At 45.9% G+C, this 26,626-nt stretch overlaps 1 protein-coding gene across 2 annotated transcripts in view; it reads right to left on the bottom strand.

The window, feature by feature from the left end:
- BTBD16 (BTB domain containing 16) overlaps positions 1-26,626 on the bottom strand; it is a 70,056-nt gene that overhangs the window by 24,372 nt on the left and 19,058 nt on the right. For both annotated transcript variants that reach the window (XM_063625459.1, XM_055246656.2), the window contains exons 7-10: positions 25,842-25,956; positions 19,242-19,311; positions 17,949-18,079; positions 9,777-9,896 (exon numbers count right to left, since the gene is read on the bottom strand). In XM_063625459.1, coding sequence (XP_063481529.1) covers positions 9,777-9,896; positions 17,949-18,079; positions 19,242-19,311; positions 25,842-25,956 — 436 coding nt within the window. The remainder of the gene's footprint in view (positions 1-9,776; positions 9,897-17,948; positions 18,080-19,241; positions 19,312-25,841; positions 25,957-26,626) is intronic.

Consider the following 26,626-nt stretch of genomic DNA (forward strand, 5'->3'; position numbering starts at 1 on the left):
CACTTTGGGAGGCCAAGGCGAGTGGATCATCTGAGGTCAGGAGTTCGAGATCAGCCTGACCAACATGGAGAAATCCCATCTCTACCAAAAATACAAAAAATTAGCTGGGCATGCTGGCACTTTCCTGTAATCCCAGCTGCTCGGGAGGCTGAGGTAGGAGAATTACTTGAACCTGGGAGGCGGAGGTTGCGGTGAGCCAAGATTGCACCGTTGAACTCCAGCCTAGGCAACAAGAGTGAAACTCCATTTTGAAAAAAAAAAAAAAAAAGTCTACAGTACTGCCCAGTAATGTCCTAGGCCTTCACATTCACGTACCACTCACTCACTGACTCACCAGAGCAACTTCTAGTCCTGCAAGTTCCATGCATGATAAGTGCCCTGTACAGGTGTACCCTTTTTTTTATCTTTTACATCATATTTTTACCGTACTTTTCTATGTTTAGATACACAAATACTTACCATTGTGTGACAACTGCCTATGATATTCAGTACAGGAACATGCTGTACAGGTTTGTAGTCCAGGAGTGATACACTGTACCATATAGCCCAGGTGTGTAGTAGGCTATGCCATCTAGGTTTGTGTAAGCACACCCTATGATGTTTGCACAAGGATGAAACAGCCTAACAATGCATGTCTCAGAGCACATCCTAGTTGTTCAGTGACGCATGACTGTGTAACATTCTAGAAAATGCAAACAAATCTAGAGTGATAGAAGCAGATCTGTGTTTGCCCACCAATGGCGGTGGTGGGGCTGGAGCAAAGAGGCCAAGTGGATTTTTGTTTTGTTTTGTTTTGTTTTTGAGTTGGAGTCTTGTTCAGTCACCCAGGCTGGAGTGCAATTGCGCAATCTCAGCTCACTGCAAACTCCACCTCCCAGGTTCAAGCGATTCTCATGCCTCAGCCTCCCAAGTAGCTGGGATTACAGACGTGCACCACCACGCCTGGCTAATTTTTGTATTTTTAGTAGAGAAGGGGTTCCAACGTGTTGGTCAGGCTGGCCTCAAACTCCCAACCTCAGGTGATCCGCCTGCCTCGGCCTCCCAAGGTGCTGGGATTACAAGCATGAGCCACCGCGCCCAGCTTACGAGTAGACTATTAAATGTCATAAGGAAACCTTTGTGTGAGATGGATATTTTCATTATTTTTATTGTAATGATCATTTTATGGGTACTTATGTACATTAGAACCTATCAAATTGAAGCAGTAGCTATGTGTAGTTTATTGAGTTCCAATTATTCCTCAAAAAAGCTCTAAAAAGATAGTTTGTTAATTACTGGTGTCAAATTGAAAACAATTTAGATGAAAAGTACACATGCCTTGAAAAACAGAACATAACTAAAATTGACACAAAAAGACCCATAAAATCTTAATAATACTATATATAAAGAAAATTCTATCTATAACTAAAAGTCTTCCAAAATCTCAAGCCCAAATGGCTTCACTGATAAATTCTTCCAAATATTTAGGAAGACAGAACAGCAGTCTCTCCCAAATTCTTCTAGAAAATGGAAAAAGAGGGACTGCTTTGAAATTTATTTGATGAAATTAGTATAACCTCAAAATTAGTTAAAAGCTGGTAAGGATAAACCAAGAAAGGAAAATTTCAAGCTAATATCTCTCACGAATATATAGGTGAAAATTCTAAACAGTCAGCAAATAGAATTCAGTGACACGAAAGAGGATAACATTGCTTGACCTAGTTGGCTTCATTCCAGGGATACAAAGTTGGTTTACCATTAAAAAATAAATCAACAATTCTATATCTTGATTGCAGTGCTGGTTATACAGGCATATCTATTTATCAAAGTCATCAAACTGTACATTTAAAATGTACTCATTTTGCTGTAATTAAATCACACCTCAAAGTTTATTGCTTTGAAAAATCAATATATTTTACCACATTCACAGCAAAAAGGAGAAAACTATGTATCATTTTGAGAGAATCTTAAAACCATTTAGTAAAGTTGGTAATATTCACTCGTGATTAAAAACTCTAGAAATAGAAGAAGATTTTCAAAATCTGATAAAGAGTATCTACACCAAACCCACAGCAAGTATCATACATAGATTGGGGAATTACTGATAGTTTTTTCCTTGAGACTGGGAAGAAAAAAAAGACGTTCATTATCAGATGATGTTCATGTCATTATCAAAAGATGTTCATGTCTACTCAACATGATCCTAGAGATTCTACCTAGTGCAATAGGGAAGAAAAATAAGTGAAAGACACAAGATTTGGAAAGAAAGAGATAAATCTAGTATTATTCTTAAAAATCACATAATTATATGTAGAAAACATACAAGAGAATGTACAGGCTATTAAAATTAATAAGAAAATCTATCAATATATGAACACAAAGTCAATATACAAAACTATTGTTCTTCTATATATCAGCACCGAACAATTAGAATATAAAAATATTTAAATGATACTATTTACAATAGAGTCAGCAAACATTATACATTGAAGAATAAATACAACAGAAGACAAGCAAGACCTCTATACAAAAAACTATTAAATTTTATTGAGAGAAATTTTATTTTTATTTTTAATTTTTCTTGAGACAGGGTCTCACTTTGCCATCTATGCTGGAGTGCATTGGCACAATCACAGCTCACTGCAGCCTCAACCTCCCAGGCTCAAGTAATCCTCCTGCCCCAGCCTCGCAAGTGGTTGGGACTACAGGAGTGTGCCACCATGCCCAGCTGATTTTTTAAATTTTTTTTGTAAAGAGGTCCCACTATGTTGCCCAGGCTGGTCTCTAACTCCTGGCCTCAGGCCTCCCCAAAGTGCTGGAATTACTGGTGTGAGCCACTGAGCCTGGACAAGAAATTTTAAAAGACAAATAAATGGAGATTTTTACCATTTTCATGGATTAAAAATCTCAGTAGTCTAAAGAGGTCAATTTTCCCCAAATTGATCTACATATTCAATGTCTTCCCAGTCAAAATCTCAGCATTTTTTTCTCTTGTCTTTTTTGGTGGAATTTGACAATCTGATTCTAAAGTAAATACGTGAAAATCCAAAGGACCAAGAATGACCAAAGTAATATTGGAGAAGAACAAAATTGGGGGATGTCTTGGATCCATCTCAAGATTTATAATGAAACAGTAATTAAGAAAGTGTGGTATTGGTTCAAGGATAGACAAGACTAATGGCACAGAATAGAGATACTGAAAATGATGTATATGTCATACATATAGTTGTATGACACTAACATTTAACACATAGCATGTAAAATACGTTATGACAAAGGTGACACTGCAGAGCAGTGAGCAAAGCATGGCCTTTCCAGTAAATGGTGCTGGATCAATTGTGCATCCTTATGAAAAGAAGGACCATGACCATGGTCCCTCCCTCACACCATACTTAAAAAAATACTTTTGGATGGACTCTAGATCTAAATGCGAGGTAAAACAACGGAGCTTCTAGAAGAAAATAGGAGAATATCCACATGGCACTGGAATAGGCAAAGAGTCTTAAATAGCACTAACTATAGGCCAGGCATGGTGGCTCATGCCTGTAATCCCAGCACTTTGGGAGGCCGAGGTGGGCAGATCACAAGGTCAGGAGTTCGAGACCAGCCTGACCAACATGGTGAAACCCCATCTCTACTAAAAATAAAAAAGTAGCGAGGTGTGGTGGCACGTGCCTGTAATCTCAGCTACTCAGGAGGCTGAGGGAGCAGAATCATTTGAACCCGGGAGGCAGAGGTGGCAGTGAACTGAGATCGCACCATTACACTCTAGCTTGGGTGACACAGTGAGACGCCATCTCAAAAGAAAAAAAATAGCACTAACTATAAAAGAAAGGCTTGATAGATTGTACTGCCTTAAAATTCAAAATTTTGTTCATCAAAAGAGCATTATGAGGCCGGGCACAGTGGCTCACGCCTGTAATCCCAGCACTTTGGGAGGCCGATTCAGGCAGATCACCTGGATCAGGAGTTCGAGACCAGCGTGGCCAACACAGTGAAACCCCATCTCTACTAAAAATACAAAAAATTAGCCAGGCGTGGTAGCACGTGCCTGTAATCCCAGCTACTCAGGAGGCTGAGGCAAGAGAATCGCTTGAACCTGAGAGGCAGAGTTTGCAGTGAGCTGAGATCACACCACTGCACTCCAGCCTGGGCAACAGAGTGAGACTCTCTCAACAACAACAAAAGACCATTCTGAAAGTGAGAAAGCCAGCCACAGAGAGAAGGTATTTGGAATTCATATATCCAACAAGGACATGGACCAGAACGTAGCAGAACACAGAAAAGAACAAAGAAAAGATGGGGAAAGGACTCGTGCAGGCACCTCACTAAAAAGATACCCAATGGCTAGAAAATATATAAAGAAATGCTCAACCTCATTAGCAGGTGAACGTAAATTAAAAGGGAATAGGCAAATTAGTTCCACTCTCCATCCATTAGCAAAGTGAAAGACTGGCCAGAAGCGGTGGCTCATGCCTATAATCCCAGCTGGGAGGCCGAGGCAGGTGGATCACCTAAGGTTGGGAGTTCGAGACCAGCCTGGCCAACATAGTAAAACCCCGTCTTTACTAAAAATACAAAAATTAGCTGGGTGTGGTGGCGCATGCCTATAGTCCCAGCTACTCAGGAGGCTGAGGCAGGAGAATCACTTGAACCCGGGAGGTGGAGGTTGCAGTGAGCTGAGACTATGCCACTGCACTCCAGCCTGGGAGACAGAGCGAGACTGTCTCAAAAAACAAAAAAAAAAAAAAAAAAAAAAAAAGAAGAAGAAAAAGAAAAGTGAAAGACTGAAGATACCTAGTGTTGGCAAGGATATGGAAAAACCAGAATTCTCATGCACTGCTGGTTAGGGAATAAATTAGCACAGCCACTTTGCAAAACTGTTTGGCAGTATTTACTAAAGTTGAACTTATTCATACCCTATGACATAGTAATTCTATTCCTAGGTTTTTACCCAATAGAAGCACATAATTATGTGTACCGCAAGACATGTACATGGTTGTATATAGCAATACTATTCCTAGTGGCTGAACATGTCCACCAACATCTGAATAAATTGTGGTATAATCATATAATGAAATATCCTATGAGAATGAACGAGCTATTGCTACATGCAGCCACGTGGATGGATTTTACAGATACACTATTGCTTGAAAGAAGCCAGACATTTAAAAGCGTATGCTACAGAATTCTATTTATACAAAGTTCAGGAAAAGGGAAGAGGTATCGGTAGTAAAACAGGTCAGGATACTGTTTACTTTTGGCAGAAGAGGTAGGGACTGAGATAAGGGGCTTTAGAGACTGGCCACATCCCCTGTTCTGGTCTGGGTGCTGGTTACACAGGTGTGTTCACTTTGTGGAAATTCATTGAGCTCTTCATTTAAGGTTCATGCACTTTTCTGTATTTTATGCCTTGACTTTAAAATGTTCTTTTAAAAAGTTGAAAATTTGCCTGCTTCTGCCCTTTCTCCAATTACAAGTTTTTACAGCTTTCCTGAACTTCTCAGACTACCAAGTGGAATGAAATGATGACTTTTCCTTCATGGATGAAGGCAACAGCTTTGCTTACATTTTTTGTTTTTCCTACAAGGAGATGTTAAATTTAATTCAGGACAGCCTATTTGTTTTTCTCAACTAGCTATTGCCAGGAAAACAAGCTGTAGAGTGTAGAGGGGTGTGTGTGTGTGTGTGTGTGTGTGTGTGTGTGTGTATGCTTTAGATGTGTGTAGTTGTGTGTGCGTTTATGTGCATATAGGTGTGTGTTTGTACATGTTTGCAAGCCACACATGACCGTGTGTGTGTGTTTATGTTTCCTTCTTACATTGATGTTCTTGGATAGCAACAAAAATAAACTTGAAGTTGTTTCTAAACATCTGGCTAGGCAAAGAAACTGCCCCTTCAACATTATGTCAGTGTCCGAGGCACATAGCACATGTTCAAAAAATATTTGTTGAATGAATGAAAGATTGAAAAAAAAATTAATGAACAAAAGAAAATGGGAGAGTAGAAATGGCTTGGACGTACGTCTTTATTTTCGGGTATAGTTGTTGCTGGAGAAGTCAGTTATTCAGCTACGTTCCCTCCTGGCCTGTCTTCCGGACACTGCTGAGACAGATGAGGAAAGGGGCGTCTGACTCATTGTACTCAGTTAATGGCTCTCGACCCTCCTTTCCGGATTCTGGGCCAGCCAAGGCCATGCCCGCAGTTGCTGCTCAGCTTCTTTCCTGGTAGGGTCAAGGTCCGGGTGAGCTAATATTTGTTCAGCTTGTCCCACTACTGACATGTTAGGAAAGTGCAGTTCCAACTTGTCAGTTTCCATAACGTGACGGCCTCAACATGTCCCCCTCCCCGGGAAGTAGATTGCTCTGTCGTTGAAATTATTTTATCAATATTTGCAATTTTTAAAATTGGGCCAAATAGCTCCCTCTCTTCTCATTTCTGAGCCTGTTTACTGTCTTCCCCAGGGTCTGCTCCTCTGCCTGTTTACTGTCTCCCCGGGGGTCTGCTCCGCTGTCTCACTTTGAAATGCTCCTGGCACATCCCTGTCTGCGACCACTGGAGCTTCCTTGATTAGCTGCTCCCTTTGCCCCTTTGAACTTTGTAGCTCAACTCCCCTGGTGACACAATGCTGGCCCAGGCTGTCCGTGACTCCCTGCAGTCTCCCTCCACCTCCACAGGGAGCAGAGGTGCCTCGGGGCAGCTGGAGCCCTCCGGCCACCAGCCCCGCTAGGCCAGCAGCTACAAAGCCCCCGCACTGTCGCTGGTCAGCCCTGGGGATCCTCGGCAGGGGATGGCAAACATGGAGCCGGGGCACCACCAAGCCTGGCTCCTGCAGCCAGGATAGACACCGCTAATCTACTGCGACATTCTTCTTCTGAGAGCCTAGAGAAAAGCTGAGAATCCTTCTTGGGCTAGTGCACTCAACGGGCACCACCCATCAATAGAAACGGAAATGTGTCTGCTATCTCTGATTTCAAGTTGCCACACGCATGGCGTTCTCTGAATTTTCCATCAGCATTTAAGACCCACTTCTGTGAGAAGAACTGAGCTACATAGACCCAGCACGGTGGCTCACACCTGCAATCCCAGTGCTTTGGGAGGCTGAGGTGGGAGGATCACTTGAGGCCAGGAGTTTGAGACCAGCCTGGCCAACATGGTCAAACCCCGCCCCTACTAAAAATACAAAAATTAGTTGGGTGTGGTGGCATGTGCCTGTAGTCCCAGCTACGTGGGAGGCTGAGGCACTAGAATTGCTTGAACCCGGGAGGCAGAGGTTGCAGCAAGCCGAGATCGTGCCATTGCACTCCAGCCTGGGTGACAGAGTGAAATCCTGCCTCAGAACAAAAAAAAAAAAAAAAAAAAAAAAAAAATAGGATGTACTCAGCACAGTGGCTCCTGCTTGTAATCCCAGTGCTTTGGGAGGCCAAGTGGGAGGATCACTTGAGACCAGGAGTTTGAGATCAGCCTGGGCAACAGAGTGGCCCTGTTTCTACAGATAATAATTTTAGGCTGGGCGCGGTGGCTCATGCCTGTAATCCCAGCACTTTGGGAGGCCGAAGCGGGCAGATCACGAGGTCAACAGATCAAGACCATTCTGGCCAACATGTTGAAACGCCATCTCTATTAAAAGTATCAAAATTAGCTGGGCGTGGTGGCGCTTGCCTGTAGTCCCAGCTACTCAGAAGGCTGAGGCAGGAGAATTGCTTGAACCCGGGAGGCAGAGGTTGCAGTGAGCTGAGATCGCTCTACTGCACTCCAGCCTGGCGACAGAGCGAGACTCTGTCTCAAAATAATAATAATAATTTTAAAAATTAGCCAGATGTGGTGACATGCTCTTGTAGTCCCAGCTACTCAGGAGGCTGAGGCGACAGGATCACTTGAACCTAGGAGTTTGAGGCTGCAGTGAGCTATGATCACGCCACTGTACTCCAACCTGGATGACAGAGCAAGACCCTATCTCAAAAAAAGAGAAAAAAAAGTCTGATGGAGACTCACAGTCCAGCAAGGTGCCAGGCAAGTTGGGGCAAGAGAAAGGATCATAAGCCCTTTGTTGAAGCTGCTTATGATGTCCCTGGGAGGGGCAGGACATATACATGAACTGAGGGGTTCATCAGGGGCTGAGCAGAGCAGCTCTGGTGGGAGGCCCCCATCATGGATAGACTGAGAGGAGGCAGAGCAGGCAGGGACTGGGGGAAGCAGGAGTAGCCAGAGCAGACCCCCAGGTGAAGGAGCCCGGGGCTCAGGAGATGCATTTGGGAGATGGAGGCCAATGACAAAGACACAACTGCGAGGTGCTAGCACTCTGGAGCAGCTGAGCTGGGCAGGAGGAGAAGCATCCACGGTGCTAAAAGTGGGCCACAGAGTCCTCCGTGCTGACAGAGTGGGCCTGGACAGTGTGCAGGGGAAAGCATCCAAGCCCTACCCTTTCCCATCTTTTCTCCCAGTCTGACCTAAAGCTTGCTGGAGGGAGGGGAGGGCCGAGCAGGGAAGGAGGGAGGTTGGGGAAGGGACACAGCAGGCTCTGGCTGTCTGGAGTCACCCCCACTCTACACTGAGAGGACTCTGGCCCCTGTTGAAAGATTTGTCATCACTGCCTAGGTCGGGGCAATGACATGACTTGGAAAGAGGCAAATGGTTTCCAACGAAGAAAATTATACAGGATCAGGGGGCTTGGGGAAATGCATGGCGATGTGAGGTCTGGGACAAATCCATGTAGATTCGAAAGGAAAATGGAAAAGCTGTGGTGGTGAGAAACACCCCTGTGCCTGCCACTCCGGGGAAGAGCTGTGGCGTCTCTGGCTCAGGAGTGCAAGCGAAGGCCTCGGAAACAGCAACTTTGGCAGGGGGCCCACACCTGAACTCCCTTCTCCTCTCTTGCTTCTTCCATCTTAAAAACACAGCTCTAATGAATCACCACATTCTAGCTCTTTTTCCTATCTCCCAGTGCTAAGACGTTTCCAGTAGGAGAGCTGACCCGGAGCCAAACAGCAATTCCTCCTGGTGTGCATGACTCATTGGAAAAAGTGTCTCATAGGCTATTAAAAGAGTGGGGGAGGGTGGGTAAAACATTTGGGTTCAAAGCAAATTATATGGAAACTAAACAAAGTACATATAATTCCGACACTGAATACTGCTTTCCTCAAATAACAAGACAGAGAAAAAAGTGGGCTCTTTACTTAACGCAGTGCACAGATGTTCTGTTCCAGAAATGAATTACATGCTTCAAAACAATGCAAATGAAACGTGGCTTAAACAGGTCACTACGTGAAGACGTGTTTATCTGCTAAACTCACACATGCAAAAGAAATGAAGCATCTTTATTTCCACTTCCTTAAACTCGCCTCGTCATGCTTGGAAGCCCTCATTCCTGAGGCTGTGGGGACCAGAAACATAAACCTAACAAGGTAATGCCACCAGTTACTTCCACAGAAAAAGTGAGTTTTATTCAACCTAAGAAAGCTGATTTTTTTTTTTAATGAAATTTTAAAGGTCAGGGTAGCGTGGTCATTTTCCTGAACAGAGGAGTACCTTTTGCATCATGCCTGTTACTGGACACAGCAAGTTCCCAGAAGCACCTGATTATCTCATAGTACAACACCTACATGTTGTTTACTTTTCCAGGTAATTTGGTGGTTTGAAAGCATCCTATAATCTTAGGCCCTATTAAAAAAAAAACTGCCCTCTGAATGATGCTATGAAAAATTATATCACTGATGGCTTTCCCCCGTGATATTATGAGCAGTGTTTGTACATTTCAGTATTTGTGTATTTCATCAATCAACACTAAGTTATATTACCTCTTAAAAAATGTCATCACGGTTTCATAAGTCGGAATTGCCTGAATCTTGTAGTTTAGTTGCAAGAAGACCCACAAAAGCATTGTTTTCAGAAGATGGAATTCACTGAAGGTAAACAACCTGGCCAAAATAAAAAGATTGAGAAGAAATTTTAGAAATAGCACAAAATCATGCTGCTTGTAAAAAACTGGTTAGAATGAGTTTGGGAATGAGGTGACACCACCTTTGAGTCTGAAGGTGGCCTCAGACATCAAGCAGGTGAACGGCTTACTCAAGGCCACTCAACTGGGAAATGGCGGAGCTAGGATTTGAAGCTCAGCAGCCTGACACTGGGGCCTATGTTTTCACCCACCCTCTGTGCCCTGCAAAACAATGATCATCATTTAATGAGCTCTTACTATGTGCCAGGTGTTCCCAAGATGTTTTCTGTAGATTTTTTCATTTAATTCCACACAACCATCCTGCGAAGTTAGGACATAGTCCTTACTTTTATACATGTAGAAATTGAGATTAACCGTATGTTTATTTAAAATTTTAGTATTTTGTTCATTATGGCATTTTTTGGCATCAATTTTAATTCTGATATATTACAGTAAAATATACTGCATCTTGATGACTAAGTTTTTTTGGTGCTCCCTTAAATTTCGCACCAAGGTGCCTCACTCACTTGTGGCCATGATTGAGGGCTGAAACCTGAATAACGTATCCAAGGTCATACAATTCTGGGCTCAGACCTGGGTACAGGGCAGGTTAGAATCTCAGTTCCTCACCAGACTGGCTGTGGAACCTCCTGTGAGTTGCTTAACTGCCCCGCAGCTGCAATGTCCTCATCTGTGAAAGTGTGATCACAGCAGCTGCTCAGAGGAGAGTGGTGCAGAGTGGATGAGGTGAGTGTATGAGTTTCCTATCACTCCAATAACAAATTGTCACAAACCAAGTGGTTCAAAACAACACGAATTTATTTTCTTATCATTCTGGAGGTCAGAAGTACCAAACAAAGTAAGATCAAGTTGTCAGCAGGGCTGTGTTCCCTCTAGAGGCTCAAGGGAGAATTGTTTCCTTGCCTTTTCCAGCACCTAGAAGCCACCTACATTCCTTTGTTTATGGCCCTTTTCTCAGTCTTCAAGTCAGCAGTTCAGCATCTTCAAATCTTTCTATGGTTCTGACTCTTTGGCTTCCCTCTTCACATTTATAAGGTCCTTGTGATCACCATGGGCCCACCCAGGTCATCCAGAATAAGCTCCCATAAGCCAGCGAACACTATTCACAATAGCAAAGACATGAAATCAACCTAGGTGCCCATCAATGTTGGACTGGGTAAAGAAACCATGGTACATATACACCATAAAATACTATACAGCCATAAAAAAGAGCGAAGGAATGTCCTTTGCAGCAACATGAGTAGAGTTGGAGGCCATTACCCTAAGCAAATTGACACAGGAATAGAAAACTAAATACTGCATGTTCTCACTTATCAGTGGGAGCTTAAACATAGAGTACACATGGACACCATTAAGGGAACAATAGACACAGGGCCTACTTGATGGTGGTGGGTAGGAAAAGGGCGAGGATTGAAAAACTATGTATAGGGTTGTACTGTTCTGTTCTTGAATTGCTACAGAGAAATATCTGAGACTGGGTAATTTGTAAAGAAAACAGGTTTACTTGGCTCACATTTCCATGGGCTGTACAGGCAGCATGATGCTGGCATCTGCTTGGCTTCTGGAGAGGCCTCAGGAAACTTACAATCTTGGCAAAAGGTAAAGAGGGAGGAGGATGTCACACAGCCAGAGCAAGAGCAGGAGAGAGCAAGGCAGGAGGTGCCACACCATTTGAAATGACCAGATCTCAAGAGAACTCACTCACTATCAGGAGAACAGCACCAAGAGGATGGTGTTAAGCCATTAGTGAGAAATCCACCCCCATGATCCAATCACCTCTCACCAGGTCCCATCTCTAACACTGGGGATTACAATTCAACATGAGATTTGGTGGAGACACACATCCAAACTATATCAAGGATATTATACTGATCACCTGGGTGACAAAATTATCTGTACACCAAATCCCTGTGACATGCAATTTACTCATGTAACAACCTGCACATGTATCCCTGAACCTAAAATAAAAGTTGGAAAGAAAGAAAAGAATCAGCTGATTAGTGACCTTAGTTCCATCTGCAGCCTTAGTTTCCTTTGCCATACAACCTAACATATTCACAGGTTCCAGCCAGTGGGATGTGGACATCTGTGGGGCCATCATTCTACCGACTGCACACATACAAAGTGCTTAGTACAGTGCCTGGCACATCATGACATGCTCAGCGGATGGAAGCTCTTATGGATACGTGGCAGGGTCAGGTCCTAGCTCCAGAGCCCGTGCAGTCCCTGCTGCAGCATGAGGCCTCTCCTCCATAAATGGGCATTGCCAAAGAATAGCTGCTGGCCGGGCACAGTGGCTCATGCCTGTAATCCCAGCACTTTGGGAGGCCGAGGCGGGCGGATCACGAGGTCAGGAGATCAAGACCATCTTGGCTAACACGATGAAACCCCGTCTCTACTAAAAATACAAAAAATTAGCCTGGCGTGGTGGCAGGCGCCTGTAGTCCCAGCTACTCGGGAGGCTGAGGCAGGAGAATGGCGTGAACCTGGGAGGCAGAGCTTGTGGTGAGCAGACATCACGCCACTGCATTCCAGCCTGGGCGACACAGGGAGACTCTGTCTCAAAAAAAAAAAAAAAAAAAAAAGAATAGCTGCTACTCTGTAATGTCAGCTCTGTAAGTGTGGCTATCTCCCAGCCCCCTTCTCTAGTAGCCTCTGATGGTTATCTATGGAGCCATTTCAACATTTCTTAAACCTGTTGACATTTTCAGTCTCTGACCATGGACACAGCACCCCGGCCTTAAAATACATCACCATTTCCACATTCAACCACTGTATGTGGTTATGGTGGGTGGCACGAAAGACAAACTGTGACTCTAAAGGACAATGAAAATGTCACCCACCTCTCATGCTATTTCTGAACAGAGTAAAACTGTCTCTTTCCTCTCCTTTGGTTTTCAGGCCACCTACAAATGCATGGACTTTGACTCTGGCCAGACAGGACCAAGTTTGTCACCATCTGGCAATCGTCGCGAGGCCGGAAAGGAAGACTCTCCTCAGAGCCACTTGGTATCGTGTCCCCGTGAAGAACTTTGTCAGCTGGGCTGGTGAAGTGGTGTGACTTCCAGTGTAGACTCCACACCTGAGGTCCTCAAGCCCAGAATGTCCTTTGAGGTCTTACTAAAGAGGGGCTAGCAGCAACATGGGGGAGTCCTTGGGAGCTCCACGAATCAGAATCCTGGTTCTATTATTTATGAAGAATAATTATTAAATTCCTCTGTCTTTAGGTCAATATCAGACCTGAAAGTATTCGTTTCTGCAACAGATAACCACACCAAAGACATTCATACACCTTTTCATTTACCTAAGAGCTCTGATGGCCTCAATCAAGACAGAACTCACAGGGACTTGAACCTCCCTCTATGGGCTGTACCATGTGTGCTTACTGGCACTCGCTAGCAGCCATTGGAATGTAAATGGTAATTGTTCTTTAGGGGAAAAAGTGCTTTTCATAAGACACTGTCCTGTAGTTTTTACTGAGAAAATTATATATAAACAATAAAAGCCCTCTTTTGTATGTAGGCCATAGAGAAAGCCATGACCATGTGAGTAAGATATGAACAAGGATGCCCACTGCTCCATCGCTTGTCACAGCAAACAAACAAACAAAACAAAACAAAAGGCCATTAGGAAGGCAGTGAAAAGAGATCGTTGTGCATTCGTTCAATAGAACCCTGTACAATTAAAATTTTAAATGCTCATTAGATATACAAATATCAACATGGAGAGAACACAACACACGATGTAAGTGAGTAAGTTGCAGAACGTTACAATCACAATGAGAACATGTATTTCAAGTTTAAATCTTTTAAAGCAGTATTATTCGTGTGGTAAGAGTAAAATTACGTAGATTAAACCTGCACAAGTTTCTAACAGTGGTTTAGTTGTCTTTAGGAGGGGAAGGAGGCAGAAATGAGGAAGGGAATGGGACTGGGAGGGGAACATAGGCGACTTCTGCTTCATTGGAAATGTTTGATTTCTCAATTTAAGACAAAATATTAATATTCGTTCATTTGGGGAGATGAGTACAATTGTGTTTTGTATTATAATTCTACCTTTATACTTTTTTTTTCAGAAACTACAAGGAGATATACTTTTTTTAACAGTAAAAATAATATCAATATTCTTATTGTTCTTGACCATCAATAAGGAAAAAGAAGGCCTCATGCAGAGCACATCAGTGAGCTGGTAATGACCACAAGCTTTAGGCCACTCAGACGTGGGTTCAAATCCCAACTCTCATGTTGCATGAGGAGACCTTCAGCTGATTCCGTCATTTCCTATCATCTCTATTCCACAGGCAAGAAACGCCAATAACAGTATCCACATCATTAGGCTGCTATAGGAATCAGTCTGGATAACTCACTCAGAGTATTCTGTATACAACAACAATTCTATAGTGCTGAATAATTGGTGGGTATTGTTAGTATTAGCCAAAGAAGCATTGGATTAGGCACTATTATATTTGAGATGGGTGCCCAGGGGTGTCCCAGACACCCATGGGAACCTTGTCCCATGCTGGAGAGCAAAGCGTGGGACAGATGCAACGAGGAGGACGTGCATAGCTCTTCTCAGGGAATTCCTGAGACCTCGAGACTTCTCAGGTTATAGGTGGGCAGTCAGGGAGAATTGGAAACATAGGGATACAGTGCCCCTGGTCGCCAGGTAGTCTTTTGTCGAGACGGGAGCTAGACAGGGCTCTGAGGTCTCCATCCTCCTAAGTCCGTGAGGAACTTGGCTTCCAGAAAAACAGAACTTGGAATGAAAGTTTCTTAATATTAGAGTTAGTAGAACAGGGTAACCCAACAGTGACCTATAAGAAGAAAATTAACTGGAAACCAAATGCCAGGCAAATAAATTAAAACCGGAGGCCCAGGAGGTCAGGAAAACTGTTGCATATTTTACCCCAGGTGGTTTACAAAATGGAAAGCAAAACCTGAAGGAAGATGAGCTCGACGGACTTCAGATGGAGACGGCCGAATGGCCCCGAAGCTGCAGCATCTGCTAAGAAATGGACGTTATTCCAAACACCTGTGACCACAAACAGGGGACTGGCCCCACAGCTGGAGGGGCAGATAAGTCAGGCCAAGGGCCACTCCACCTCTGACCTTGGAGTCTGCATTTCCACATATCCCGTTCTGGGGCTACGTGGCTCCTTGGGACCACTCACTTCTCGCTATGTCCTTTTAGTTGCTGGGAGCCTTGGCCTCCATGACCAACGACGAGGGGTGCAGCATACAGGGCAAGACGTGGACTTTGGAGCCAGTGGAGGCCCCGCCCTGCCCATCGTTAGCCCTCTTATATCAGGGATAATAACTGTGCCCACCACATGGGGTGGTGGGGATAGAAAGGGACAGTGCACATAGCACACAGCACACCCCAAAATGTTAGCTCGAGAAAGGTGCATTCTGAAACAGCTGTGGGCCATGGTGCCAAATCCACCGGCCAGCAGCCTGAAACTCACAAGCACCCTAATATGAGAAGCCCTTGCCGGTGAAACTTCTAACAAGCCCCCCTCTTCCTGAACCCTGTCTCCCACCTCCCTCAAGCTTTAACAAAGGCAGCCACTGGAGATCAACCTCAGAAGACGTGAGCAGAGCCTGGGGAGTGGTCAGCCTGGGCACGTGGCTGATGACATGCCTGAAGCCACACAGGGCTCTTCTCCCCTTCAGTGATAGCCCTGGACTGTCTGTGCAGACAGCTCCTGGGGAGGGGCCGGAGGAGCAGGACCCATTTTCCACATCAGTCATGTCTGCCAAGCTGGTGAGTCTAGACACTTGACACGTAATGCTCTTGACCTCTTTTTCTGCCCAGTGTACGTTTGTCAGGCTTATCCCACCACTAACCTTCTGGTTGTGGTCAGACATTTTTTTCTCCTTTCTTGGTTAATGCTGCCAGGGTGTGACAGCTCAGCCTTTCCAAGGGAGGGACAATGTTATGAAAAGTCTAAGGGATGCCATGTTTATCTTTTCTTCAACAATTGCGCAACCTTTGCTCCGCTGGGGAGTGGGGGAGCGCCTGAGTGGGGAAAAGCAGAGAACACCACGGAATGACTTTAGGAGTGAGCCAGTGCCCTGGGCTGGCATGAGGCTGGGACTCCTGGAGGCTTCCTAGAGAATATGGCCTCCTTCCGCCTGTCCCAGAACTCTGTTCTACCTGCCTCGCATCTCTATAAATGTGAGGGCATTGCATGCCACGTAGCCAATTCAAATCAACAGTAGGATAAATCTTTCCAAATCTAATTTCTGAAATCAGAACACTTTCCACACATACACATGAGTAAACACTCATTTTCTAATATTCTACTAGGATTTTCAGCAGAATTTAGTTTTCATTTTTGAAATTTACTCAGAGGTAATAAAATTTTTGTAACTTGGAAATGGGTACCAAGATCCTTTTATATAGAGTCCTAAAGAGATATGACAACTAAGTGGTCCTAAACGGCACTGAAGAAAGAAAAAAATGCTATAAAAGGCAGTATTGGGCAAATGACATCAAAGTATTACATCAATGTAAATTTCTTGAAGTTGATAACTTCACTACAGTTCTATTTTTCAAAAATTCTTTTTCTTAGGAAATAAACACTGAAGCATGTGGAGTAAAGGAACTTAATAAATGCAAATTACCCCGAAATATTAATAGTTCAGAAAAAACAAGTGTATATGTAGATACAGAGATGCAGATGATATAGCAAGCAGGGCAGAAATTGAACTCTAGGGTGATTGGCAGTACCAGGTGTAACTATATATTCTATGCATTATTGTGTATATATTCTATGTATATATTCTTTGCATAGAATAGAATATATATTCTATGCATTATTGCATATATTCTATGCATTATATAGTGTATATATTCTATGCATTATTCTTGCAACTTTTCTTAAGTTTGAAATTATTTTCAAATAAAAATGTTTAAGAGGCTAACACAAAATAGAAAGTTCTTTTGACTTAGTAACTTCATTTCTAGGAATTTAATGTGGGAAAGAATCTGAGATGAAGATAAATGTTGAAGGATGTTCACCAGTGTGCTATTTATGTTGATAAAACATTGGAAATAACCTAAAAAGCCCAGCATTGGGAAACATCTCCATGAATTTCTGTAAGGGAGAAGGAGCCTGGCAGGGGACAGGCATTTCAGGCAGGAGGATGAGCATGAACCAAGGCCCGGTATGGGGAGGTGTTCATCAGGGAAGTTTCAGGGGGCGCCCCCGTGGCTGCACTTAATGCTGTGTGAGTTGAAGGAGCCAGGTCACCAGAGGCAAAGGCTGTTAGCTAGAGACACGATTAGAAGGGGGTCCAGAACAGAAGCAAGACAGTTAGAGGTCACCTTGGTCCAAAATAAGAGACATTGGACCTCCGATCTTGAGCCGGGGCTGCTACCTGTGGAGCGAGGCCCATAGCGCTGGACTTAATTTGGAAGTAGAAATGACCTCAGGGTTGGGGTGTGGTCAAAGTGGCGTCCAGGACTATCAAGGCGCTACCTTGATCCACTAGTCAGATGGTGGAGGAACACTGGGGGCAGGGTTGGGGTGCAGGAAAGGGCAGGGGCACTGAGAGATGGCTTTTAATCTTAATTGTCAGAGAGGTCAAGCAGGCGATCAGATATGTGGGTGTAGAGTTATTCAGCAGAGGAGTCAGAGCCGGAGATGTAGGCTGATTTAGGGTGAGAGATTTTATTTTCTATAATGAATGTGCATTAATGTTGTCAGGATTTTTTCTAAAAATTACTTAGGTAATTAAGTCTTGCATTTTTCGCACCCAGGTGAAAATACCTGAGACAGCAGGTACTCAGAGGGTCCCTACCCACAAGAAAGAGCGTGAAGGGAGCCCTCTCCCCAACCCCACACACAGCACCCTGAGTTCCAGCTCCAGCCAAGGCCCAGCTGTCCAGGAGGGCAGGAAGCTTAAGGTGGGGGTACAGCCTCCACCAAGGCACCTCCCTCCGCAGCCTGGCCCCTACTTTCTCCCATCCCCCTCTCAGCGGCCGCACCCTGGGAGCCAGCTCTGACCTGCGGGACTTCAGCACTTTCTGCAGCAGGTCCTGCGGGATTTTGTGGAGGTGGATCTGCGTCCCCACTAGAGGAACCAAGTTCATTTCCAGCCACTTCTCGCAGCCGGTGGTGAGCTGCTCTTCCTTGTACTAAGACAAAAAAAGCCAGTTGATGAAGGAAGTCCTGAGCTCTTGGCACCCTCTGCTGGCCTGCGACGACACTACACGTGTGCTCAGAGGGAGAGTTACTGCAGACGCGCTCAAACCTTTTCTACAAAATACATGAATTACAGCAGATACCTTTTCTAAGTGTTTTCTATGCTCGAGGCGCTGCACTCAGTTGATTTAAATCAATCCTCATCGAAAACCTATGAGGTGGGTTCACTGTTATCCCTGTGTCACTGGTGGGGAAACTGACACTGCCAGGTTCCTGCTATTGCCTGTGGTCACACAACTCGTAAGTGGCAGAGCCGGATGCAAACCCAGGCAGCCTGACCATAGGCCTTGCCCACTGGCTCAAGTCAGTGGCTGATCATGGAGGGCCCAAGGGGTGTACCTTGCAGGAGTTCTGAGGCTATGATTTGAACACACCCAAAAAGCAAGAATTAAAGGGCAGAGAAAGTGGAAAAGGCTTCCCAGAACCAGGGACCCTGAGAGAGCTTTAGTATGCCTCGAATAGCTTCCGGGCCTGGGGTCCTTCTGCAGCCCAAGCATTGCTGAGAAATGCTGACCAGGATGCAGTTGCCACCACAAGTGGCCTTGGAATTACCAGTGGGGCGAAGGGGAGGACGCGATGATGGGAGAACTGTGGCATGCTGATTGGTATCCCCCCGCCAGGTCACTGGTGGCCATACAGAGAGAGCTGAAGTCAGGAGGCCTGGGGTTTGGACTCAGCTGGTTCCCCAGGACAGGTTGCTGCCCTCCTTGGCTCTGTTTTCTCCTCTGAGAATGAGGTTGGATTCTATAATTTATTCCTAACCCTGACACACTGATTAGACCCAGGTGAGTCCAGACCTCACAACTCCAGCAAGAATGTCCTGGAAGGTCTTCTGCTGTTTCGGTGAGAAAGGCTATGCTGCTTCTTCCCCTATCTAAGATTAAAGTCTTTCTATTTTTTGGTGTTAAAACATCCTTTTAAAAATAAAATGATTTAAAAAAAAAAAAAAAATGTGTTCATGTGGCAAAATAAAATATTTGGTGACTTCAAATAGATATTCTGGGGGAAGCAGGCCTGGTGGGTAAAATCCCAGCATCTGGGCTGCTCCTGAAGGCCCCCTCAAGGGGCGATGTGCCCTGTCTGGGTTGTTCTCACCTTGCAGCCGGCCTCGTAGAATTTCTTGATGGTGCTTGGCATGAGTCTGGCTATCATCACATCCACGCACCTGGAGAGAGAGAATTGCAGTTTCTGGAGGAACCCAAGCTGCTTTTGGAGAAGCGGAAAGTCCCAGAGGTTCTCATTCAACTCCAGGACAGCAGAAGACTTTTGCACGGAAGGGAGCCTCGCTTTAGGGCCATGGACATTTGGCCGGAGGACAAGACCAACATGGCTTGTTAGAAATAGCTCTGGGCTGGGAGATGAGGGCAGAGATCAAATCCTTCAGGAGAAAACAAAGTAACCCTATAGCAGGGAACAAGGATTATTGCTCAAAGCTGAAGTGCCACCAGGTGCTGAGTGGAGGTTTGATTTTAGCCGACACAGCCATCTGGTCATTCCCCTGCCTGAGAACTGTCTTCCTGTACTGACCCTTATGGTGTCACCACAGGGGCCTCAAGTCCCATTCCTCTCTGTGCACAAATGGAATCAAAGAGCAGCTTTCAGGTGAAGCCTCTGTGGCTCATGACTAGGACCTGTTGATTTGGCTCATCCCCCCCACGAAAGATCTATTCACTGAGCACACACCGTGTGCTAGGCACCCGGAGAGGTCCTTGGTGCGCAAAGAACAAAACTGTTGGGCCAGCGAGGTGACATGTTAAGTCAACTTTCAGACAGATAACCACATTTGGCAGTCATGTTAAGGGTTAAACAGTTAAAGAACAAGGTGGGATGGGAAGGCAGAAAATGGAGACTTCAGCCTAGTGTGGTTAAATCAGAAAAGTGACCAGAAATCAGAAGAGAAGCACTTAAAACCTGAAAGAAGAGGAAAAAGAACTGGCCAGGCCAGGGAATTCGAAGACCAGAATTCCAAGAAGAGGAAACAGCATGTGCAAAGGCCCTGGGGCAGGAGCAGGTGCCACACTTTGAGGGAATGTCAGGGCTGGCATAGTTGCAGTGCCGTTGAGTTTAACACTGCTCCACACTGTCCCCTCTCTCTCCCTCTTTGACTATTGTAGTTCGTCTGGGCTCAGCTCCAGCATCACCTCCTCTTGGAAGTCTCCCTGATTGCTCCTCTCCACATACTCCCTTAGCTTTGATTTGCATGACTTCCTTCTTCTACATGGTTCCTTGCCTCCCTCCAAGAAGGGCATGAGCCGAGGTGAATGGAATGTGGTAGATGTGCTATGTGGCAGGTAGGGTCACAGACGTTTCAGTGACTGAACTTTCACAGCTAATACTAACCTGTCTGCAGCAAAATTGCTTTGAAGCATGTTCACTTCATTGAGCAAGGCACCAGAGAGTAGCCACTGGGATCTCATATGGAAGCACAACCTTGAACTCATTATGACTCAATGGTTGTCCTAAACTCAGTTGAGATACACACTGCTCATGGGCAGAGGCTTAAAGGACATCAAGTACCCCTTGCACTTATTCTAAAATGTATCCTTCCATAAGGCCAGACCAGAAGGCAGATGGGATCTCGTTACCACCAACAACCACATCCCTGGAGAGTAGCTTTTACTGAGCTGCATTTTGGTGTGCTGCTTTTGCCAACATCAAGAAAAAAACATTATAAGATTTATTGTTGCACTTACTCTACAGATATTATTGAGGACATTGACCATTAGGGTGCTTGGGGTCATCTGCTGAAGACATCCACAGTTTTCATACTAATAGTAGCTGTACTTCTCCCAAGTGAATTGTTTTTTAAACTATTATCTAGTTTGTATCTAATATTACTGATCAAGTTTCCCTTTTTATCTGCCGCTAGCCAGTTCAGAGCTGAATGCATGTCCCATCTTACGAAGAGTGTGGTTATTGGAGTTAGTATGCAATGGTAGCCTCTCCATCTTTTTGTTTCCTCCTTAAAAAGAAAAAAGAATTGGTGTTCTGTGGCTTTATTTCATGTATTCATGGAAGCCACTCAAAGCCTTTACTAGAACAAGGTAAGAAATGATAAATGAATAAATAATCTGGTCATGGCCAAGACACTCTACCCCCTTGTGTGCTAGGATCGGCCCTTCAGACAGGGAGACTGACTCTACCCATTCGAAGGAGTTGTCTTGGGGAAACCTGTGCTGAGTAAACATGAGGCGCTGCTGTCATCCCCTGGGCATTTTGCCTTCTAAGACTGCTGAGTCCTGTCAATCCTGCATCTTGGCTGTCTCTTGAGCGTGCCCCTCCTCCCGCTCCCACTTCCCCTGCCTAGTTCAGACCCTCCTGGTCTCTCGGCTGAGCCTCTGCATGGCCTCTCAACAGCCAGCCTCCCTGCCCTGCAGCCTCCCACATTTATACCACATCCTTCACAAGGAGGGGCTCAGCCTAAACCACAGAGGCTCTGCCACTCTCCCCTCCCAAGCCCAGGCTCCCCGCTCTGCTGACTGAACCAAGACCTGCTCATGTGGCTACAAGATCCTGCATAACCTGGGCTCATCCAAACCTCTGGCCATTGCAGCTGCATTGGGTCTTTGTGGCCAGGCTCATCCCAGTTTGATGCTGCTCCACCCTGTCCGCTCTCTCTCCCCCTTTGACTGCTGTAATTCTTCCAGGCTCAGGACCAGCACCACCTCCTCTTGCGAGCCACCCTGATTGCTCCTCCCCACACACTGCCTTAGTTTTGATTTCCATGCCTTCCTTCTTCTGCCTGGTTCCTTACCTTCCTCCACCTCCCATGAAACAACAGACTGCCGGGAAGCAGCGCTCCCCATGCGAATCCATCCTGAGTGCCAGCTTTGTGCTGACCTGTGCTGCTGGTTCTGGAAATGCCACCTGGAGGCCCCTTCCTCCTGGAGCTCATGGCCTCATCGTTCAGCAGAGGGTGAAGCCCAAGGTGTGACGAGGCTGAACAAGAGGCTCGGGCCCCACCCTCATCAGGCACAGCAGCCTTTAGGTGCCAGCTTTTGTCTGTCGAAACCTACAGGGATCACTAGCTGGGCTTGGAGTCGCGGGGGAGAAATGAGTGCCCCAGGAGGCTGGCACCTTCTCTTATGCTTCTCCTTCCTCACTGTCAAACCCATTGGTTGGGCTGGAAATGATCAGACTTCCCAGACCAAAGGAAGCAAAGAACGCCACCCAGGCTGGCCTCTGGGCTCAGGGAGGTGGGAGGTTTCCACTTCCGGAAATTCTAAAGGACCAGGAAGTTGCCCACAGGGGAAGTTCAGCCCTGCATGGAGGCAAGGAAATGCCCCTCTGGCCCTGTGAGCCTGGAAGAACCCAAGTGACAGCCAGGGAGGTGCTCCATGTGTATGTGTGTGAGCGTGTGTTTGCACATATGTGCTGGTACATGCATGTGACAGCCATAATTTCCACTGTGACTCCAGCCCAAGTGCCAATGAAGATATTGACATGACAGTCAAAGGAACATCACCCAGTGGAAGCTGTGTGCACACTGCATCCCTTCAAGATGGGAGGCCTTGGGTATGTGTGATTCAGAATTAAGCTGTCATCTGGCAATTTCCCACTGCCTGGGAGCTCAGCTGAGATAACCTGTGAGGTCTCATTCAGCACCTGAACATTGTGATGCTATCAGAGTGACCTGGGGCACTTCTGTTACACAGACACACAAACACACATGTATCCTATGGTGCCACACCCTGCCAACTGCGCCATCAGCCTCTCAAAGGCAGGCAAGACCCAGCCCAGCTGTATGCAGGCCCGCCCTGGCCTCTGACCTAGAATCCCAGCCCCACCACAATTATCTAGAGAATCTTGGGCAGGTCCCATCAGCTTCAGGCAAGCCTGTGTTTGCTCATCAGTGGAATGAAAGGTTTGGCTCATTAGCTGCAAAGCCCTTCCTGCTCTGGCATTCAAAACAAGGTGGGGGGAGGGGAAAGGAGGATGAAGAAGCTGCCGTTCTTGCTTCATCTCTGGATAAGCCAGGGCAAGAGTTCTGAAGGTTAGGTGAGGCTTCCAGTCTGCTCCTAAGGTAGGGCAGCTGAGGCTTGGAGACAGAAGGTGGCCAGAGGCCCCATTTCAAGAGGGAAGCTACCCTCCCAGTGTCAGGTCAGAGATAACTTCCTGGATCGCACCAGGAAATAGCTGCTCAGAAATACTCTGTGTAAAGGAGTTATGATTTCATAGTTATACATCATAAGGCTATGCTGGGCTGACAGTGGGTGATATATATAATGGAAGGGACATGGGAATCTCAGGAAAACCTGGACTTTTCACCCCACCACCTTCAGGGTCAAGGCCAGATTCCTTAGATGGTTCTAAGACGCTACACCAGTTGCCTCTGCCTGCAACTATTCATCTCCCATCTACCACGGCCACCTAACCCCACAGTCTGACCATGCTGACACACTGGAGTGCCTCTTCAAGACTCAGACCCTCCTCAATGTGTGTCCCCTGCAGAGAGGTCCAGGCACCTGCGTTCCCAACGAGGCTGCCAGATGCTCCAGATCAAAGGCCTGGACCCAGTCATTTCATGAGTCCCCAGAATGAGGCACCAGCTCAGAAACGTTCATGGGGTTGAATCTGACTGTGTGAACTCTACAAAAAATGAATTGAAACCTGTAAGATCCCCAGGAGAGATCAGTCTCTCCCCTCTGCAGAGCAGCTGTCTTCTCTTGGCTTGGATGGTATATTCATTCATTTCTTCCTTCAGTCAGATAATGAGCCTGAGGTTTAAGAAGTAAACAAAACAGGCAGACCACCTTCTGCCCTGACCTCTTCTTTATACTGAATTGCATCAGGAATTAGAAAAAAAAGCTACAAGATACCACCTCTGTCTTCAGGACATCAATGCAGTAGGCACACATCCCTCAAAAAGCCCAGGAGGTGAAACAAAATATTCTGGAGAAATGAATCCCATGAATGCTTTTCGACTTGGTTCACTTACCCTTTCATAAGCATTAATGGAATGGAGGAATATTACAGGACACACAAAAAAGGGAGGAGAAATTCTAAGAAATGCTCTTTCTTATTATAGATACTAATTTTGCTTGAACGTAATAATACATAGCACAACATTTTCCAGCTAGGAATTCCCAAACTTCATTCCATCCACCTTTATTCACTTCTGGTGTCTTGGAGACTGTTGGACAGGAGACTTGAGAGGGCAGGGATCCTGCCCATCTGGTCCCTTACTGTCTCCTTGGCCTCCCAGAGAAGCCCAAGAAATTGTCCTTGAGGCAGATGAATGAATGAGTGTAGGTGTGAGTGAATAAACTGACAAGTGAGTGACCCTAAGCAAACCTCTCCTGACCGGATGCCATTGAAGGGAGGGTCAGAACCACAAATGAGCAAGTGACAACATTACTACCTCACCCGAGCGAAGTGGAATACTACAGTGTTAGAGGTCCAGGTTCTGGGGCCCCTTGACCTTTGAGTCCTGGCTTCTCTACTTGGCAGCTGTGTGGCCTTGGCCAAGTTACTTACTCCCCAAAGCCCCAGTTTTCTCATCTGTAAAATGAGCATAGTAATAGTTCTACCTCCTAGGGTTGCAGGGAAGATGAAATGAGGTCATCCCTGCAAGGAGCTGAGAACTGAAAGGCAAACACTCCATCCCAAAGCCCTATGTGCTGACATCCCCTAATCCCCAACAAAGTCCTGGGAAGTAGATGCGACAAATGTTATAAGCTACGTTTTATGTCAGAGATCGCCAATGTACATAGAAACTAAGGGGCACCTTATTGCAGAACTGAGCACAGACCCTGCATGGACCCAGGTTACTTTTGACTTTGCAGGAAAAGCCCAATGCAAACTGGGAGCTCTGACTCTCACCCCTCCAGGGTGCATTTCCTCAGCTGCTTGGATGCAGGCGGAAACACCAAGCAATGTCTGTTACCCCCTCATGCTCATGATTTCTGCATCCATGAGCCCACGCAACCTTCGCCAGGATGAGGAAGCTTTCACATTCAATGCCAACCCACTTTGAATGCGTCCTAGTCCCCCACCACCTCCTCCCCACACCCCCGACACACCCTGATGAACCCTCCCACTGGGCAGCCCAGGTGGGCCAGAGGGGTCAGAGCGTCCAAAAGAGAGGCTGTGCCTAAAATGGGCAGGGGGATTTGAGGGCAATTCTAACTTTGATCTTTGCATTTTCCTGTCTTCCAAAAGAACTACAATGACCGTACGTAACATTTATAACAATAAAAATATTATTTCCAAGCAAAAACAAGACTTTATCTCAAATGAGCAGGAAAATTTAGGCCTAACAGTGATGGAAAAGTCAGCTTGTCCTCCAATGGCCAGCTTCTGTGGGTGTGTATGACTTAAAGGAGAGAGCTTTTGGTTCTTTTTTTAGCCAACAATGAAAAGAGGTGAAATTGATAAGCAAGCCTGGTTTGGGGGCTACTAGGAAGTCACCGTGTATACACATGAAGTCTCTCCCAGTGGTAGAAATCCTCCCATTTGCATTTCATTCCTGTGAGTCGAGAATCATCTGGTTAGAACTAGCATGTTGCTGGAGACGGCTCACCTGTTGGTGTGAATTAGTGTCTCAGCTCCTTTCCAGGCTCAAGGCCATCCTTGGCACAGACACCCGAGGTGTCTTAGCCCAGTGAAGAGGAATGTTCCACCAAATGGGCCAGGAATTGCCGTTCCGATTTCCCCCAGGCCGGACCCTGCCCGAAGTCAGCCTTGTTTCCTTACCTTTGAAACAGGCCACTGAACTGGAGGATGTGGGCGGAAGCCAGCACTCCCAGTACGTTTTCCAAGTTAATCTCCACCTCACTCATGTAGAGGTTCTTCAGGGCCGTGGCGAAGGCTGGGGAGGCATAGGCAAGAGAGCCGTCAGTGTGGGGCTCTGCACACAGGACAACACCCAGCGCCCTCCCTCACTCCTGCAGCTGGGCAGGCAGAGGTGCCCTTAGAGAAAATGCGCCATCTCTGACCTGGATGCAGGCACTGCCTAGAAGCTGACGATCTGTGCTACCAGCCTTCCCAAAGGATTTGAGGCTGAAGCTAAAGAAAACTGAGCTTCTGCTGAAAGGATCCTCCTTTAAGCCTGTTCTCAGGGGTGAGACCGTCTTGGGTTCTCTCCTAACCTGGGGTCTGTGTCCTGTGCAGGAATGTGACTGCCCAAATAGATGCAGAATGTTGTATGCAAGTCGTGCATTTTTTTTTTCTGGAGACAACGTGTATCTTACAGCAGATTCTCCTTGGAGTCTGGGGACTTCCAAAAAGGTAAAAGACTCTTGGAAAGGGCCAGAATAATTTGATGGTTTAGGAACTGAACTGCCTCGGCTATGGGCAAGATGGACTTGGCTGATTCACCATCAGAGTGTCCTCTGGCGACAAATGGCCTAACTAGTGCTGAAGTTTCCTCACCAAGCGATTCCTAAACAAGTGCCATCACATGACATCACGGATGTTGCACAAACAAAGAAGTCTGCCCATGAGTTGCTGTGAGGGGATGGGGAGAGAGTGAGCCCAAG

This window comes from Symphalangus syndactylus, chromosome 2, assembly GCF_028878055.3.
Source record: "Symphalangus syndactylus isolate Jambi chromosome 2, NHGRI_mSymSyn1-v2.1_pri, whole genome shotgun sequence".
Lineage (NCBI taxonomy): Eukaryota > Metazoa > Chordata > Mammalia > Primates > Hylobatidae > Symphalangus > Symphalangus syndactylus.